The sequence below is a fragment of the Augochlora pura genome, chromosome 4 (genome assembly GCF_028453695.1).
Source record: "Augochlora pura isolate Apur16 chromosome 4, APUR_v2.2.1, whole genome shotgun sequence".
Classification (NCBI taxonomy): Eukaryota; Metazoa; Arthropoda; class Insecta; order Hymenoptera; family Halictidae; genus Augochlora; species Augochlora pura.
Window position 1 is genome coordinate 18,883,395 of NC_135775.1, and position 21,115 is coordinate 18,904,509.

General features: G+C 36.5%; 1 protein-coding gene across 1 annotated transcript in view; it reads left to right on the forward strand.

The window, feature by feature from the left end:
• Positions 1 to 19,535, forward strand: part of LOC144468457 (dipeptidase 1) — a 185,655-nt gene extending 166,120 nt beyond the window's left edge. The window contains exons 8-11 of the mRNA XM_078177922.1: positions 16,364 to 16,448; positions 17,758 to 17,833; positions 18,574 to 18,712; positions 19,446 to 19,535. Of these exons, the coding sequence (XP_078034048.1) occupies positions 16,364 to 16,448; positions 17,758 to 17,833; positions 18,574 to 18,712; positions 19,446 to 19,535 (390 nt within the window). The remainder of the gene's footprint in view (positions 1 to 16,363; positions 16,449 to 17,757; positions 17,834 to 18,573; positions 18,713 to 19,445) is intronic.
• Positions 19,536 to 21,115: the final 1,580 nt, after the last annotated feature.

The following is a 21,115-nucleotide window of genomic DNA, read 5'->3' on the forward strand; positions in this document are numbered from 1 at the left end:
TCCCACCCCTTCGATAAAAATAATATCAAACGTAAACTCGACGAGATTGTTTGATGAAAAATCAGATACTGTCCATCCCGACGTCGATTTTCCCCGATATTCCGTTCTTATCGATTATGCAAAATATCTCGCGACCGTAATAAATTCCGCGAGACCCAGTTCCAGCGGGATATCTCGCAATTAAATTTCGAATCGCGGCTTCGTTCGCCCGTCACATTCCGCCGTTGGTTATCGCGTTAAGTCGGCGCTGCCGAGGTTGTCAACCGTATCTCCTCGCCAAACTTTCGTCAGACGTTTCCGCGATGTGTCCCCCCCCCCCCCTCCCCCAACCCCCCGTTCCCTGAAACAACGTAGGAAGGGGAGGGGAGGGGAGGGGAGGGGAGGGGAGGGGAGGGGAGGGGAAAAGGAGCAACAGTCGGATCTCAATTAGCAAATGAACTAAGCTCGCATAAAAGGACAACCCGGGGAGAGGCCACTGTGTAAAAGAGCGGCCGAGAACGAAAAAGAGAACCGAGAGAAGAAAAGGAAACAATGTCACGCGAAGCTCCGTACTCGGGCTGGTGGTAGCGAACTTGGGGGTTGGGTGGAGGGGGGACGAGCAAAGGAAAAAGCCGAAGGACATGTCGCGAAACGAGAGGAGAAAAAAAAAGAAGGGGAAAGAATTGAAATGAAAGGAGGAAAATCGACGGGTACGCTTAGGGTATGTACGCCGTTCTGCCCGCTACAGATGCGCGAAACATTGCGGAACGGAACAAAGGAACAACTGCCTTCTATTATGAATAGGTTTCGTACACTCGTAATTGTGGAATAATAGGCTAAGGTGAATGGGAATGTGGCCACGTTGCTCTCGCCGACGCCGCCACTTCGTTCGTAACAGTTGCAAGTTACAAACGGGCACCCGAACTGCTAGCACCGAAACGGAAAAAGTGGTATAATAATCCTTTGGTCGATTAGAATGTTTTTGGTTATACGTAATGGCTGTGAATAACGAAACAAAATTCTTCCTCTTAAAAGATAATTGTTTTTCAGGTACGACATTTATTTCGGTTACTCAGAGTAATTATTAATGAGAGAAATTTTAATCACGCGTTATTGTCATCGACAGCAAAACTTATTTAAGTTAACAACCCCTTGCACTACGACCCCTTTCATGCTGCGTTGATTAGCACTCTTTTGTTCTTAATATTTTCCCTAATAGGACCAAACATTTTTTGTTTCTTTTGTTACTTTTTATTCACTTTCAATTTTAAACTTTGACAACAGAAGAATTAAATTTGATTTCGATTTAAAAGAAATTAATTGTAGTATCTTGCATATTGAATATTATATATTGTAATACGTATATGGTGAATGATACAAAGATATAGTTACTCTGTATAATGCGATAAAACTTTGAATATGTGTATATAATTATTAAGGATAATTCTTTGTGATCGTTAACCGAAAGGAACTAGGCGCACTTGTTTCCCAACAATCAGGACACAAACTATCAAGGTAGCCCCATATATTCTCAGAAGGCGTTCGAAAACGAGTCGAACGATTTTTAATATCAAGTGCTCCCGCGACACGTTCGCGCGGCAAGAATATTCCACGTGAAAAATCCGGCGAATCAACGGGGAACCGGTCTCGTTATCTGGGTTAACGGGTCAATTTGGTATCTGGGTCTAATCGACTCATTAAAACGGTCTCATTGAATGAGAGAACAAATTACGTCGGTAATATATATTTCTTTTTCGTCGCGGGAAAGCTATCGGGGCGAGATTCGCTCTTTCGCTCGGCCGCGCGCTATTCCGTCACTCTCTCGTCCATCGATATCACTGCGCGCCGCTTATCCTGCGAGCAATCTGCGGGCGGGCGGGGAATACTCGCCGGGGATTCGTTGAGTGCTCATCATCGGTCCCTTGATACGCACGTTTAATGGGTCCCTACTGTATTCCTGAAGCGCGGCGCATAAGCTTATCTAGAGGCATTACAGCACCATGAAAGACCTAGGACCGGCAAGAGCGCACTCCGCGCCCGGTTATACAATTTCATTCGCGATTGCAGCCGCATACCCCCGATCGACCGATCGCAGAAATGTGAAACCGAGAGTGGCAAACCGGTCTACCCGTCTAGTTTCACTGGTTCCATTCCAGCGCCGTCGCCGGCGATCCCGCGAATTTTTATCCGCTCGCAATTTGTACTTGCGCGCCGTGATCCCGGACTCGAGATACCGACGAAACTGGTCGACAGAAAACTCGCCGGGAAAAAAACGTCTTATCTGCTTTCCACCTGGAAATCTATTAACGATCGTCTATTTTCGAGAGCAACATTCACCGGTGGTCGACCGTCTCTCTGTCGTGGTGTTGGGACACTTTGTCGCGCTCAAAAATCGGTCGCAGTTGAAAACAAACGGCAAGTGCTCGTTTCGCAGCGGCGCGAGTTACAACGGCGAGAATTTTGTTTCGACTGCTTGAAACAAGGAGAGACTTATGTAACAATGAAAATGTTGCCGGCAAGATTCCCGACTGTCTTATACAGCCTGGAAGCTCTTGGAAAAAGTACATTAGTTTTCAGCAAAAAGACAACTGGCTCGCGGCTTTCAAAATATTTTCTTCTTCGTCTTGCAAGTTCTATCTACCTTCAAGATTCTTCGTCTTCATTTTGCTACCACAATTTCGCTGTTTAACGCTCGGATACCGGCATTCAAACCCAGAGTATAAATATTGTTTTTTAACTATCCTGAAAATTAATTTAAATTTTCATGTCTCGTTAAGGTGGTATTCTAGCCCAGAACATATTTTTTGGTACTCTTTATAATGCATTCGCGTGATCTATAGATATTTGATACTGTTTCAACGATATTTGCAAATTTCTACATCGAGAAATAGTGAAAATTGGCGGTAGTGAAGAACCCCTTGGGCAATCGTGTACCAAAACGATGCCCTTATGGTTGCCATGGCACCGAACGTTTCTATTTGTCTGAAATAAAATAAACAAGAAGTATTTGTTTCGGCACTGGCAGGAACCGCGATGGAAGAACAAAAATTGATAATTAAAAATATGGTATTTTGAAATTGAAATATCAATGTTTTTCTTGCTTTTTGTATATCGTTCTCCATTGAAATAAAAAGAACGAGTTTTGACATTTCTAGACAGAATTTCACCTTGAGATTGATAAGAAAATCTACGTGTCTAAAAGTAGTATCATAAAAAAATGTGTTGCATAATAATTGATAAATAAAAGTAAAAGTCAACCTCAGTTTTTAATTAAATTGAATCTAAATAAATTAACTGTATCTAAATAAATTATCTGAATGTAAATAAATTAACTGAATCTAAATAAATTAACTGAATCTAAATAAATTAACTAAATCTAAATAAATTAACTAAATCTAACTAAAACTAAAAATCTGCTCAGTTGTTAAAATGTTTCGACTATTGCCAGGTTATGTCAGGCTATGTATATTAAATAAATGAACTAAATTTAACTAAAACTAAAAGTCTACTCAGTTGTTAAAATTACTACTATTGTCTACCTCGCCGGGATGTGTTCTATTAATTAGCAATTTCGTAAGAGGACGCGCTTCCACCGAATATGGCCCAATGACAAATTTCAAGTCCGAGAGGAAGACGCGCCGAGGGTCCCGAGACCGCTGCCGCTAAGCCGGTCCACCGAAATGAGCTCGGTCGTTTCAGAGAATTTACGCCATAAGTAGAAATTACTGTACCGTGATGCGTATGGTATCCGAGCTTCAAATGGCTGCGAGCACAGCGGAGGATGCAGAAAATGTAAAACGGGGCACACGTGAAAGTTTCTGGTCGGCCCACCCTTTTCACCCAGCTACTCGCATCCGTTGGCCAACGAAGAGATTATTTGGTTTTAGGTCAGTAAACACGCGACCAAAAACCAGGTCGGATGTTTCGGGAAGTTCAGGATTGGTCCGAGCCAACCCCCCCCCCCCCCCCCCCCCCCCCTCCCCCGGTTGCAGAATTTGAAAACACGCCGAGGAACATAAATGTTGCCGGAGTCATTCTTTTGTTTCGTAACCTCGGAACGCAAAACTGGCCGCGTAAATGGGCAAAAGTAAATCTGGTTAGAGCCGCGCGAACCTACCGTTTCGCTTATCAAAATATTTCTTTTGCGGCGCACGCACGATGCACGCTTCTGTCGCGGTCGCGCCACCCTTGTTTACGATAGTTCGAACTATTTCTCGTTTGTTTTTTGTCACTTTTAATAGAAATAATCTGAGAAGATTTTATTTTGCCCCATCTGACATGTATATTTCTCGCACGAATAGTTTGTGTTAAGATAATGCATTTATGGTTAAAAAAAGTAGATGAAATATAGAACATTTCAAAAAATTTTAAAATGCTGTTGCATTATTTTCAACTGAATAAAATGATTAAAGAATGAAAGAAATGTCTATGCAACTTTTGTTGTGATTCTTATCTGTTATAAAAATCCACAGTCAACTGATAAGATTCATTGCTTTTAATAATTATTATTACATGTTATTATATTTGAATTGAGTTTAATTAATGTTTAGTTGTTAACAAATATTATTGTAATATCTATTCTCGAAAATTATAATAATCGCAATTTACGTTTATATTTTGTCAAGTTAATATTTAACATAGGCTAACAATAGATTTCGATGATTATTAGAAGCTGTAGAATTACGTGATCGTCAAAAAGTTCTCTAAATTGTTCCTTAACAAAATATTACCGCAACAAGTAATTGAATAAATGAAAGGATCAACAGCTTCTGAGCAATTTCGCGTGCACGCGCGCCATCAAAAACAAAAATTAATCTACATACGTAATTTCGCTATGCTATCCGTGGTATCGCGCGGAGTAAATTATGTGAAATTATACCGTACTTCTATTATTAATCAGTTTATCCGCAGCGATATCTGCAAATAAGCAAATTTCCCGTAACAACCGTCAGGACACGTAAACTCGGAAGGGGCTTTAATTCAAATATAGAAAACGAGAATGTTAATTTGTTTAGGCGAACACCGTGATATTTATGGATCTACTTCGTTTTCGTATTGTGTCGCGGTCACGCTTGTAAACGATAGAGACTCGAAAACCCGTTCAAAGATATATACATATACATATATATCTGTATGCATATACGCGTATGTATATTCAAGCGAGAAAGTACGTGTTCAACGTGCCCGCGGAATTTACGCTTCGAGTAATGGGAAAAAAGTCACGAGGGATACTCGCACGGTTGTATTAAATAATAAATGGCTCGGGTCAATGAGGCCGGCAAAAAATAGTTCTGCAGAGAATTCTGTTGGATTAAATTGGGATTGCAATATGTGAGGCTGCATGATTTATGTGACAGGGAAGTCAGCTGCCCGATGAGAATATACAATCCGTTTTAAACAGCGGCCCTTCAGCATAGACAGCCGTAAAAACAATTATCAAGCTAATTTATGATAAACTCGTTTCCGATGACTAATATCCCAGTAGCAATTGCGAATGATTTTTAAACACGCTCCTCAAGTAGCAAATTAGTCGGTTAAAATCATAGTGACGATATTATCAATATTCAATAACGTGTATTTTATTTACTGACCAAATTTATTACTCGGATAATTTAGTGTTAATTTATAGTAACTCTAGAATTTATTTCACGTATCTTCTGAAAATTTTGGTAATTATTAACCCTTTGCATTCGGTTGTCTCCTCTCAGGGGACATGGTAATTCTAGTATATGACTAAACATTAAAGTTTATTAGCAATTTGCAACTATTTCTCGAAGTCTACAAATTCATATAAATTGAATATTATTATAACAATATTATTGTATATATCGTATACTATATAATAATATAAATAAAAGGTTAAATTTTGGTAATTATTAAATTTTTGGTAATTATATAATTTACAACAGAAATCGTAGTGAACAGTGTATCTTAAATTAATAAAATTCCAATAAGTCGTGGCAGGATATTTTTATAAAATTTGTTTATGTTATCTTACATTGATTACATATTTGAAAGAACTGTTACGAGATCGTCGGAATCGCTTAGTAATTACAGCGGCTACCTAAATCATCGAGTAGATCTTGATAAACGAATTCTGAGGGAAGAATTGCGAAGCATAAATGACCGTTTTCGAAATTGTTAACGTTCCGTGAATAAAATTGGATCGCGGTTGACATCCAATTAAGGGAACAACCTTATCTGTAATGAAATTAATCCGGCCGGGCTAATATCGATATTTCACGACGCATAATCTGCGCGATGGATCTAATTAATTTAAAGATACACGATGTCCTCCGAACGGAACGTTAAAACTTCGGTAATGCACGCGCGCGGAAAAATCTATACGGAAAATGCGGCCGTTACCGGTGAAAACGTTTCCCCTAATCTCGCATATTAGGGAACAGAAATTTATATTCGATGATTAGTTCCCATTATCCCCGTTGGCATTCCACGGGAAATACACATCCGCGCGAATATAATGTAATCGTTATATATACATATATGGTATATATAGTTTAATTATGAAAGATTTCATAGGCCAGCGGCTTATGGGATTATTTAATTCGTAACGGATATCGAATTAATGACACAATACTGGATAAACTAGGTGCTTAAGCCCGGCGTGCAAAGCTCGACTAAAATTTAATCCCTATCGAAGCCGTGCGCCTGCCAATCACTGATGCCGAAATGACAATTACGTTCCATCGGTGCTTGAAACTAATCTCTCGGATTAAATTTGAGACGAGAACAATGCGAGGGCCGCCTTAAATTTGATTGAAATACGCGCCGTGAACACGATTGTGCATTATTAACACTTCAACAACGAGTTTATAATGTTTTGATCGTTCCGTTCGATTAGACGAATTCTCGCGCTGCATAGTAATATTCCGTATCATGTGTAGCGCGATAAGAGAGCGCCATTATGACCAACGTGGAGATGATAAAACAGAAATATTAACGAAAATAGAAGATCAAATGTCCTATGGAAAATATTTCATTAAAAGCTTACCAAAAAATGGATCTTTAATTTTTTAACATTGATACGTTATCATAGTTAGTTGCGAAAAAGACGATATTTATTTAAATTGTAATGTAAAAAATCAATAAAAGAATCCAATATTTGCAGACAGTAAATTTATTATTATTTATTAAAACTCTATTAAAGAATACGCAAGAAAGATCGAAGAAGCTGTGTTTTATTTCGAATATGAAATTAAATAAATAAACAAGTGTATTCAATTTCTCAAAATTAACTGTAACCTGCATTAAACGAAAGAGCCTGAAATAAAGTATACAACGTCAGAAAGTAAGCGAATCATGGTAATTGAAATCGTTTTAATTAAAAATGTCGAAGACAAATTATGAAAATATTTATTGTAGTTTCGTTTCGGAGAAATTGATGGTGAAGATTGTGTTGGTACAGAGTTCTGTGTTCTTAAACTTCTAGTTCAGCTGGTCTGACCCTGGTAGGCTGCTTCTACTTGTGTCAACGTTTGAAAAGAATTCAATATTATATTCATAACGGACGAGTAGAATTATTGTACTACGTTATGCACGAGTTGATGGTAAATACATTTTTATGGTATAGTTTCGCAAAGCGAAAGCTTTTTATCGAATGCGTTAATTCGATGCTGAATTTAATTTAATTTAATTGACCGGAAACGTTTGTGAATGAAATCCGAAGGAATCAATTTAATTACCGCACGCTTTATTTACGGCGCGCCTTCTATATTGTTTGTTATAGCTCGCCGACTTTTACACTCACGCTATAAACGCACGTATGCCAAAAATAATACTCGTATATTTAGAAATCTACGACGTTATTATTAGCGAAGGGTCAATAAATACGCTCGTAATATCTCCATCAAATATCTTATAAATAAATTGATACTGTATATAATGGGAGGATTCGATAACAGAAGAGATAATGATGATACACGTCGTAAGTTCGACCCCGGTTATTACGTGGTCAATTTGGATTCGGATCTGCCTCGATATTCGGAACTCTAATTATTTACGTCCAAATTAAAACAGAAGTTTTCTAATTAAAAATTCTAAATAATTTTCTGAAAATCAAACGATATTGTTCATTAATATATAGAAATCCATGGTTAAGATATGAATGACTAGAAGTACGTAATTGTAAATAATATTTTACGATTGAAATTACATAAAAATAGAATGATCTAATACTTATTATTTCGAGGTTGGGAAACAAAAAGATATTATTATGAAAAATTTCATAGCAATTTTTTAGAAGAGTTAAAAAACCTAATATAAAACAAATGATAAGGAAATAGTATTATTTACCATTATTAACCCCTGCTATACTTTGACAAGGCTGACACGTGATGGAGATTTCTAGAGCCTATTAAATATGAATATTATTCCATCCTTTCAAGTCAAAATAAAATTCTGTTCTCTTGTCATCAATGTTTAAGCATTCAACTAAACGCGGGCACACAATAAATATAAATTACCTTCCACTTTTTTAAAAATAATTACAATCGAAAAGCCTCTGATCACTGCAACTATGAAGGGTTAATATGAATATACAGAAATTAAAATTACAGTGCCCAGTATTTGTCATCACAGAAATTAAATATGTTACAATAATACGAGTACTTCCACAGTAAAAATTAACTATATCAATTCACGCATTATAATTAGTAATTGAAGAACGCACGGCGATCGGAGTAAATAGGAAAAGGCGATCGTTTTTCCGAGGGAACAATTCGCCCGATCGCGATCGGAGGAGAGAGAGAGAGCAAAAAAAAGAAAGAAGATTGTTTGCGATGGGAAGTCAAGATGTTCGGTGTTTGCTTCGCCATCATAATCAATACTGCTCGATCATGACGAGGCAGCGCAGCGCGAGGATGAGTTACACCAATCAGACCCCGAACGATGGCCTGTCTAGCGACATGTTATTAGCTGTGCTTCACCGCCGGTCTAATTAACGTCGGCTACCTCGTGGTTTAAGTCAGGTCAGGTATTGAGTAGACGGCGGGGGCCATTGTCTTACCGGGATTGACTCATTCAGTAGTTTTCGATAGGAAGCAAAGATAAAAGGGCTAGATAAAATTGGGTACCGGTCTTGGAAGTGGCTCGAACCATTCCGAGCTCGGTTACCCAGGACGGATAAAGATCGCTCTGTACTCTCGGACTTCTTTAGATTTTTATCAGGAACCGGGCATTGATGAATTGTCCGAGGGCAACTGTGTCGTTACCGGCGACCGGGTTATAAAGTTCAAAGGATCCGCGGAGAAATTGAGATAAACACGGTGAATTCGGGGAATTAGCGCGGTCTATCCTATTGCTTGACAGCTCGATTACTTATTCAGACGATGATGCGACACATTTGAGTTATTAACCCTTTGCTACGTCGACATTATTTTCGTAAATTATTTGGTACTTTAAAAATTACAGTTTTCGTTTCATAAGATCTATATAATTTTTTTAGCAAATTTTATTTAAACAAATATCCGACGTTCTATCAATTTATAATTTCTTTAATATGTTACTACTTTGCCAATAAATACGCTCGAATATTTGATAAATGATTGGAGAAAAAAATAACAAACGTAAAGTAATAAAAGAATATTGGTAACGTCGAACCTGGTTATAATATTAATATATAATTATCAACTGCAAACTGTTTTGAAATTATAGAAAATAGTAACAGTTGCCATAGTGCTACTTGAATATTTTTTTCGATGCGTTTAACTATTTTTTAAAGTAATTATATATTTTTACATTTCTGTCATAAATATTCCTACTGCAGTGTTTTTTCCAGCGCATAAAAATGGCAATAAGTAATTTACATTTCGATATCTTAAACGACACGGCAGCCATGTTTTCAATACGTCGTGGCTAATGGGCTCGCAGCAAGCTACTCCCATAGTCTTCTGCAGTTCGTGTCACTTGTTTGGTATTACACGAAATAAAAGAGAAAGCAAACTGCATCAAGCATAATGCGACAGCGAATGTATATTATGATGAATGTAAACACATCGCAGTGTTATGCGTTAAGACATCCATGGGACGCATTATTAATGGCGCAATGATATTGATCATTATTAGACACACCGCGGTACATTTTCTAGACACAGTTGCGAGCATAAAGTTATGCGGGCTATAAACGCAGATTTGGTATGCATAGGACATTTAACTCTCGTTTTATTCTCATTGCTTCTGAACGATCGAGAATGCTTCTTTACGTTCCATTAAAATCCATACTAATGACCGGACCGCGCGGACTTTGTGCGTTTATGTGAAAAATGGGTGACTGTACACTCTCGCAGTGGAGAAAGATTGTAAGAATTGAAGAGTAACGACACAGTACTTACAAATCATTAAAGTTATTAACAGTAAACCCAGTGAGTCGATCAAAATGATTCCACTTTTTTAATTCCAAAATTGCTGAAATTCTAAGGACCATTTCGCGATTATTTGAAATAATTATTTCTAGTAATTATTTCAAGTAATAATTTCTAATATTAATAAATGAAATTTAATATAATTGGTATAATAATAAAATATTTCAAATAATTCTAGTAACGTATAACTTAAAATAATATTTCTAATATTGTTATTTCAGAAATGATAAAAAGCGACGATGGCATAGAAATAATCATGAAACAGAATAGCACGTTATTTGAAACAATATCTCAAATAATGTCATTCAAAATGTGGCTCGGGTCTCGTCCGAATCATATGTTAATATTATTCTTGTTGAACTTATTCAACGCGCTTCGTTCGAGTTCTACGAACGAAACCTACGTTCCGCGAAATAGCGATTTTGTGCGCGCATGTTTTTACTTACAAAACAAACCTTTCAGTTGGCAACGCAGGTTTTTCTTTGATTCCGGGTTTTATAGAACGGAAGTTTGCTTTGAAAATGCAACTCCGACGAATCACGTGCAAAACAAAGCTTTGTAAAAAGTCTTCTCGCACTTTCAATTCAATTTTACACGTAGACTCGCTTCTTCCACGCCTGCATTGTTCACTTCGCGTTCCGTAGATGCTCGACGCATAAAAATAAATCGTGATAAGTAGCAAACCATTTTGTCTACTACTGTAATTACTATTTTAATGGTAATTATTAAGCGGATCTTTGCGCAAAATAAAAATTCAATTACATAGAAGTATTCTTCTTTTTTAAATGATTTCGATAAGATTTTTAATTCCTTAAACTCATTTATTATTTCAAATTATACCTATCAATTTTTTCTATAAATGTACAAAATCTATAGTCTAGTAATTATATGTATATAGACAAAATAGTTCATTAAACTTGCATAAAAATTATATGTATTAGCAATTAAATTGCATCAAACTTGTTTAGAAAAATATTCCACGGTCTATCGAAGTGTATAATTTATCAAAAATTATCTCTAAATCATAGTAACGGACAAGGAAAGTGTGAAGTCGCAGTAAATGCAATAAATAGCGTGAACAGTGACAATATTGATATCTGTTGTCCCGATCGAAAGAGTACGCGTGCTCGTATTTAATAAAAAAAAAAAAAAAAACTGTATTCGCTGCACAATGAAAAAAATAGTGTTTCAGAACGATTTCCGAAACAGTTCGTACGAATTCCGACTGGGAATTGCGAACATTGAATGTTTCATAGGATCCTGAATCAATCGTTTCGAAATCCTAGCGAGCGGGAAATATGATTTATAGAGATTCGCGATATTAAAATTTCAGGACAGGATATACTGCTCCGCGGCAGTGAAATTGCGTTTCCATGGTGTAACTTTACGATTTCTTCCAATTTTATTGGCTAACGCTTCAGGACCTTGCCAGAGACTAATAAAGGTACCTTTCCATCATGGCCCTGAATCTGAATAATAAATCCACGGACCTTTTTTTATTCGCCTATATAATTAAAGTTCATCTCCAACGTTCTAGAAATCCGGAATAAATTACCGTCGCGATAGACGATTGAAATAATTGATGAAATCATTCAATTGATTACATATAATAATTAATTTAAGATGTTTAGAGCAGAAGTTATCCTTTAAAATATTCGAACATTGAAACTGCGACAATTGAATAAATAAATACGTAAATTCTATTTCGTTTTATTTGATAATTATCAGAAATACTGTGGCCTAGTTTACGTGGGAATAAAATTCATGATACAGACATTTTAGTAATAATTAAGTAACGAGCAATAGGAAAAACACTTTCCTCGTGATTGTTCTCAAAATCAACTTCGCATTGATTATAACAATGCTTAAAACTTTCAGTCTAATGGGGACAGAAACGAAGCGGATTGAAGGAAGTACTTATCCCCTTCCACGTCGATTTCTTTCGCAGCTACGTTAATTAGCACTTTTTCGTCCTTAATAACTTCCGTAATCGATCGAGGCAATTTTTGTTTCTTGTAAGTCTTTGTTCTCTTTCGTCTCCAGATCTCGATAACAAACGAATCAAATTTTATTCTCATTTACAAGAAATTAATAACTTTTTTAACATAAAGTAAAATAATTCGAATTTTGTTTAGAAAATCCACTAAACAATGGAAAAATATTGTTTTCAAAAATTTTACTCGGTTAGAATAATAACAAAAAATAATGCTCCTTCAAATTTTTTTATTTCAGCTTAAAAGGCACATTTAAATCATTTATTTTGTTCATCTTGATAACATATATGCACACTGATGATTTCAAATTTCCTCACCCAATTTAAAAGAATATTATTACGTTTTAAAAATTGTTCGAATATTTTAGTAATTTATTCAACACGTGTATAGTAGAAACAATTTGATTGTTCCGTTCATTTATTTATTTGTCTGCTCAAGTTCGACTCGCGCTAAGTCATTTGTAGATTAGAAAACATTTATTACGTCATCGGTGAAACTGGTATTTCCAACGGAGATTTAAAATGAAGTTCACTCGAGCACGAAAATCCTCAAAACTTCGAAAACATTATGAGAGCTTCCAGATTGAAGATCTGATCACTTGAGGAAATCCGATTATTTCTAGATCAGCGATTTTCAATCGGTGAACCGCGAGAAATTCTGTCCAAAATTCTATAAAATAAATTGTGTGTTGTGAAATTTTTATAAACCAGAAAAATTCGCATACAAATTCCGAAGAGTATGAAATGTTGCTGTAATCCCAGACCTCAAAAGTTTCGCCCACAATATTTTTTTTGGAAAAGCGGTAGTGAAACCAAAGAAATGTATTCATAAAGGAAAATCACTAAATAAAGGATACCATTTTATTTTACGCGTGACATTTTACAAATTGATTGCCAAATATGGAATAGCGATAATAATAGATACAATATTTTCATTAACGAAATTAAAAGTTAAACTAAAAGTTTTGTTATTTATTTCAATATCTTGATTGTGATATTACATTAAATATTCAATTAAATCAAACTATAATTAAAAACGTAATTATTCTCATACAAAATATTACATTTAAAGATTGATATTTGTTGGTTTCGAATCCATATAACATTTGTAAACTTTAATTGTATAATTAATGCGGATCATAGAGGGGTTAATCAATTTCAGTGATACATTGGAGAATTATAAATAATTTCGCTGTACTCTATCAGAAGATAACGAATTCTTATTCCAGATGATTTATGCTTCGAGTCACGTCAAGAACCGCGTTTCCAATTAGCCGCTACAAATTGCGCGTGGTGTTAAAAATTTTAGTTCTGATTTGCCGAAGGGTTACGTGGAGGCGATCTATCATATATATCCTTTAAGTTCCCTGTCCTTCAAGGGCGAAAACCGAGGACGATTTATGACCGTACAGTCAAAGGATTTACTCCTGCATCTTTAGTTTCCATCGATCCGCCTGTCTCAATCTGGGCTTTATCGCGAGGCAAAAGTTCTTTGTTTAAATCAGGCTTAAACGAATGGAAACGTCGAGAAGATAATTGTCTCAATCTGACTTTTATCAAGTCTGTTTAAATTAATCTTGAATGGACGGAGTTATGAAAAAAGATAATTGCGTCAATCTAGTCTTTATCGCCAGAGAAAGCTATTTATTCAAAACAATCTTTAATGATTGCAGACTTAATGAAAATAATTGTTAGAATTGATTGTAATAAGATAGTTTAAATAATAACCAAATAATTCCATTCTCGATACATAGATTTATTTTCTATCTAGAATTATGTAAAATTCAAATATATCATGAAAAAGAAATGAAAATTTAAGGTTATGTCAAGTGATTATTGTTTTAAACCTTTTTTATTCTAGTAATATTAAGCGGTCTCAATGTTAGCGTAATAATTAATTTTCGTGTTTAGATAAATAGATTGCATCACTTGTTTATTGTGCAAGTGTCAATAAATCAATAGATGACCTTATTATGCAATTATTGCAAATAGCAACTTTTTTAGGCTGTCATGTGAATAATAAAGAACTACAAGCAACTTTTACATGTTTAGTAATATTTAAACAAAAACTTAACAGAAGAATATATGTGTGCATTTCTATATCAAAAGTAATATAAAATATAAATATAAATATATGAGTCTTTTGATTTTTGTTTGAGATTCAGTAAAAATTATGTCGAGTTTATAATTATTCACAGCACTGTCAGCTGACACATACATTGTAGTGTATATTTAAAACAAATGTTAAAAGACAACACATTTGTATATTTCTACATCGGGAATAATAGAAAATTTATATTCGTGTATTTCTATATCAAAAACAATAAAAAATATATATTTATACATTTCACTACTAGAAAAAATAGCAACTAGAAATATACAAACACGATGCTTCAATTTAAATACCATTAACAATATAAAAATTTCCTCGAATTATTATCAGGAATTATGAATTATTATCATTGTGTACACCATAGCAGATCAGTGGTAACAGAGATATCTCTGCCATTCTAATGCGCGACAATACGCGAATATTAAGCCTAACAGATAACTGACGATTGCATCGAGTTACTAAACTCGACTATCACAGAAGCCATACACGGTATATGTACCCAGCGACACGTCAGGCGAATACCTCTCGCCAGAACGCCTCTCAGTATGCAACAAGAATTGACGCAATATCAATCATTCTATATGCAAATGAAGGGGGATCGCATAAGGAAGCCTCACAATATCCTTTGCCAACGCTGCAGAAGTATAGGCGGAACGTAAACTGTAGCGGTGACAGGTGATTCTGATAACGCCGGGGTCGGTTTCCGCGCGTATCTTTCGAAAACCGACTTTGAGGAAAAATCAATATGGAATGCGAAGCGGTGCGCCGTCGGTTTGAACAAACAGCTCGCCTCATCGAATTTTAATGTGCGTTTCCCAGTCGCAGATACACACATGGAAACCCGCGCCATCTCGGATCACAACTTTTTTAATATCTGCCGACGCGGTATCATACGCGTACAAGTTACCGATTAAACTTGAGGAGACGTAAAACGCGCGAGCGCGCGCGTCGAACTGCCGGTTGCTTCGCGTAACTTCGCGAACGGACTTACGTATTCCGACTACTCTGCGATCGGAATTATTTTTTTCTATTTTCCGATATATTTTTAGTGATTATCAGGTTGACTTTGGTTTTACCAGGCTACGGTAAATAATTAAAATAAACGTTTCCTGTGTCGTGAAATAGTCGCAGTCAATTTTGATTTCTCGATGAATTTTATATCGCGATAAATCGACTGCGGATATTTATGCAAATTGAAAACTTGCCGAGCAAATTGCAAAAATAGAAATACCTTCCTTGCTTTATGAATTTTAATAAGTTGAATTCGATGCATAAACAATCCTATGTTCTTGAAATTCTTCTTGAAATTCTCAAATTGCAGCTGTACATTTCTGTCGTGTAATATACGTATAAATTCATGCATACCCGATAGTGTTACCTTTTCCTTGGTTTCAACTGAATGTTATAATATTATCGAACTGTACTTCTTTCTACAAAGAAATGCTCTGCATGATTCAAAAGAAAAATATGTCGAATAAAAATGTGATAAAAAATAAAAATTTTTGAAACCATTTCTAATAACTTGAATTGACAATAAGAAAATTATAATTCGGATAGAAATAAATTTATCTGTTGTGTACGTTGACAAAAGTTTGATTATTACACGAAGTATACGTAAAAATCACTAGCTTTTCTATTTAATTATTACGACGCGGTATTATAAATATCGAGAGGTTAAATCTGAGAAAAACTGGCGAACGAGGTTTGACGTTATTTTGCAAAGGTTTTTGATATTCGTCGGAGAAGTTATTTCCGGCGACCTGCATACGTACGCATTGAATAAATTACGCGTTCCTTCCTGTTCCGGGAACTTTTACGATCGTTATTTCCTTATACAAAGCTCATTCAAATATTCATAATCCCGGCATGTTTCTGATGCTTTAATGCTTCTGTTTGCAGGCTAAAAACGGGGGAGTGGCAATGGTTCCGTTTTATACATTCTTCATAACGTGCAACAGCACCGCCACCATAAAAGATGTTATTGGTACGTAGAACACCATCAACCGCTGCGCTATTTTGTTGCTGACCACGGGCATAAAAACCATCGTATCGTTATAGCAAACCGCAATTATTACCGTCGTCGTCCCATCTTTCCTGTAACACGTTTACCGGAATGATACGGTACTAACGCGACGTGTAAATTATTTACAGTACGGTCACGTGACAATGATTACGCTCGCTAGCAATTTCCATTCATCGCGGACGCTTTTGCGAATTAGTTGTTTATCTTTTAAAAGTAATTAAGGATATTATTGGACAAGGTAAACTTTCCATTCATTGCAAACACTTTTGTGAATTAGTTGTTTATCTTTTAAAAGTAATTAAGGATATTATTGGACAAGGTGAACTTTCTATTCATTGCAAACACTTTAGAAATTACTTGTTTATTTTAAGAAATTATGGTGACAATTTTATCGCCATTGAGCAGTTTATAACGTAGGTTTTTTCAAACTGAAAATTAAAAATTGTTAAATGACAACGTGCATTGAATATATATGACTTCATAGCTTTAAATGCATAGCTTTTATATTGTCGGATGTATTAATTCTAAATATCTGTTTTCAATCATTTCCCAAGCATTTTTCGTACCGCATTGTAAATAAATTCTAAAATTTACACCTCGCGTTGTAAACTGTTGTCCCGGATTTTCATGTGGCTGAAACTAATTAGAAACGCGGAAGTTTTTAATAGAAAAGTTCCCGCCGGAAAATACATCGCGGTATATTAAAAATCTTGTTTGGAAAATATCAACTGCGGGCAAAATTGCTTTCGCACGACACCATAAATCATTTTTAGAGACATATCGAAATGAAAAACAGTGAATTAATGAGGCCGCGTTCTAAAATACGTGATAAATTTTTTCCTCGAATACGTCGTTCAATTAACCAACTAAATTTACCGATTTATATTAATATTCTATAGGTCTCGTCGTTTTCGCGCACACGATTCCCCATTATGCAAATAAAGTTGCAAAGACCGAAAAGAATTGCTCGGAATCGGTGTACACCGTAAATTGTTCCGACGCCGTGAAACGAAATCACGCGAAAGTTACAGCGCTGAATAGATCCAATCAAAATTCGTAAAAATATCGCGAGCCCCCCTCCCCCGATTGTCTCTGCCGTGTCGCGCAAAATCAGGGAACCCGGTTTAATCATCGGATCAGATAGACGGGGATTTCATTCGATGCGAAACGTTAACGAAAAGTTAATGACGACGTGAATTCGGCATAATGAAATCAACATTTAAAACGTCTCGATATCGGCCGAGCTTATTAAGAGGCCATGCTGTTTCAGCACACATCAATCACATACGGAAGGTGGCGGGGATCGATCACGTTGGAATAGGAGCCGGCTTCGACGGGATAAATTTGTAATTATCTTTTGAGTATCCTTGATGTGCATTCAGAGAATCGGATATTAGCGGGCGTGCACTGTGCTCCGCATTAATATTTACAGACTCTGGCAAAAATCTTTCTTCCACGTGACATTTTCTTCTCTGGGCTTTCTCTTCAACAAAAAAATAAAATATAGCGTTATTTTATATTGATTTACTTTATTTAAAGCTCAACTACGTCCTCTATTCGTCTTACTTGCATAAAAGAACATTTTACAACTTTAAAGCCTTAAAAATATCCTTTTAAAAATTTTCTATAAATATACATATATGTATATGATCGGAAAGTTCTTGCCAGAGGTTGTACAACAAATTTCAATGCCAGAAACGAACAGTATAACTAAATTCGAGAATTATAAAATTACTTCTATTGACGAACAAACAAACAGCGACTCGTTAATGATCTTTATTCTCTGAATGACGACATTAACCCTTTGCACTCCAGGCCATTTTAACCTAAAATAGCTATTTTAACCAGCTGCATTTCCATTTTGTATAACTCAGTACAATTTATTAATATAAAACTGAGTCTAGTGAATCATAAAACTGTTACGTTTTTATCAATCTTTTAAATAGAAGGATCCTTAATGATGTCAAAATTATTTTGGAAATGCTATAATGACTAATATTTTCATTGGCGCCTCAGAGGCGCCACTCGAGTGCCAAGGGTTAATTATGCGAACGATTGTATAGTGAATATTGAACGTCGTTTACAGTACACCCACCGGTTTGGAGGACGTATCGAGGTATCCTCAATTGTTGGCAACACTTCTGGAAGACCCGACATGGACGGAGGAGGACATTAAAAAATTAGCTGGCCTCAATTTACTGAGGGTATTTGCTAAAGTCGAGGAGGTGAGCGATACACTATCAACTAATTAAAAAAAAAGCACCTCGTAGTCCGTTTTCAAGGTATTAAGACCGGAACAGAATTTGTTTATCTTTCCGAGGGGATATCGTTGCACTTTGAAGCTACGATGTAGATTATAAGTGGAAAATTCTCGAATAAATTCTGTCTAATTAACATTTGGACGACGGAGCGCGAGTTCGTTTCAATTCAGTGTATAAATATTGCTGTTTGTTTCTCTGATTAATTAATATTATGAAGATGCTTCAGGTCAGTTGTATTTTTATTTTAAAACAGTTTCTTAGTGAATAATAACGTTAACTATATTGAGAAAATAATTGCAATGTTCTTTGGAACTTTGAGCATAAAAATTCAAGATTATATGTCTAGTTATTATACAAATTGTCTAATTGTCAATTAGATAATTTGGCGATCCACGGATTTCTGACAATTAATTTCCAACGTCCACGTGTTACGTCATGGTTAAAAGAATAAATCAGAAGCAGTATTTTAAAAAACAAAGTTGAAGAAAATTAACAAATAATACGATACTTACTCGATTATATTTTTGTTGAAATTGTACGTGGTTTAAGTGTTAATACAAGCACGCGCGCGAGTCCCATAAAGCAACACAAGTTGTACATCGTTAGTACACGGTAGGTTTTAGCGGCGAAACGTTCGCAGAGCGTAAGTTCACGGAGAGACGGGGGCCAAGGAAAATGAAATCGTTTGAATTTCCAGGTACGGGACGAATGGCACAGGGCAGCAGTTTTGCCAGTGGAGAAGATCAGTCCGCCAGACAACTCTGCCTGCGTCTACGGAGCATCTTGATCTTCTTTGAGGACGTCCGCAGCCGGATCCCTCGATTTTGTACGATCGCCGAAGGTTCGGCACGTATCACGGAACTATAGGACCTTGTAAACGTGCGAGCTGGATCACAACTGTAAAAGATCACTTTTTTCCCCCGATAGAATCTTTTCGACTTTTCCGATGGAGGGGAGGTTGAATCGCGCGCCTTATGAAACACGAGAGAATCGAGCGAAGACGAGAGATCCATCTGTGAAAAAAAAAACTGATAAGGGCGAGAACTGTGGAAAAAAGAGAATCAATCGGTGTCAGGGCGAGTTCGGGTTCACTTAAGACCATATTTTCTTATTATACAGATTTCTCGGATAGGTAACGTCGACTTAAGTATTGTAAACGGCGCGCTTACGCAAACAGAGAACCGCAATGATATTATTATTATTATTATTATTAATTATTATTATTAATTCGTCATCGTTGATTTCCGCGGAACACGTGCTCGCCGAGAAAAATGATTTTCGTTCGCGGTAGCGGCTGCCGAGTTAGGCTCGTTCGTTGTAATCGAAGGCGAAGGATTCTCTCGTCGCAACGAGAGCAACCGATTGAATGTTTCAGACGGCATGTGTTGCGAGCGAATTTTCGGGGAGGCATAGTTTCTAGAATCGCCTGTGTTCACGGTGATTTCCGTTGAAATTCAATTCGCGCGAACGCCGAGCTGGTCCTGAGAACGGTGATACAATGCATAATAATTTTTAAACGTAAGAAAAGCGTTCCTAAATGAATAACTCGTATTGACGCGGACAATCGAGGCGGCCAAAAATGCTTGCACGTGAGATGAGTATATTTCGGAGCCGGGAGCACACGTGGAAACGTGTTCTCCCGGCGATCACGAGACCGAATCCAGTAAGTGTTTTTCAATACCTCTAACCTTCGAATAATTTTAGAAGATCCGAAGCGATGGATGCGCTAATGGTAAGGGACACGCGTTCGAATGCAAATCAGAGGAGAGAGAGAGAGAGAAAGAGAGAGAGAGTTGCATTGATCGGAATTTAAAATATTTAACGCCTCGGACCCTCGAGTTTCTTTATTTTCGTAACTTGCTGCATGAGTTGTCGAAAGCTGAAGCTAGTATAAAAGGTCGACAGAAACGTAAAAATGAATTCCACCGACTTTGAAGACTAATTATCGCTGAGAAACCAGAAACCATAGAGATGAATCGTCGCTGACTACGTATTATCGTTAGGTTGTTACCGCTCTGGGAAACATAATTTTTCTATTCGCGATAGCGTGGTCGCGATCCATTTGTTCGAATATCGCGTACACAGAAAACAACGGATCCGTTATAACGTTTACGTTCGAACGCTTGCGCGCCAAAAATAACATAGCGTCGAGGTTAATAAGTGCGCTTAAAGACCAAGAAATTACTAGACGACGGAAAAGAAGAAGAAAAAAAAAAGGCAGAGGAAAAACCACACAAGCGAGATAAAAAAATTTGTAACGTTTCATTAGAGAAGAATTTACAGACGATCCGCGTCATCTTAGATCACGGTAATCGCGTACGTTCGATGATTTCCGGCTTTCTAGCGTTTCTATAATTGCGAGAGCAA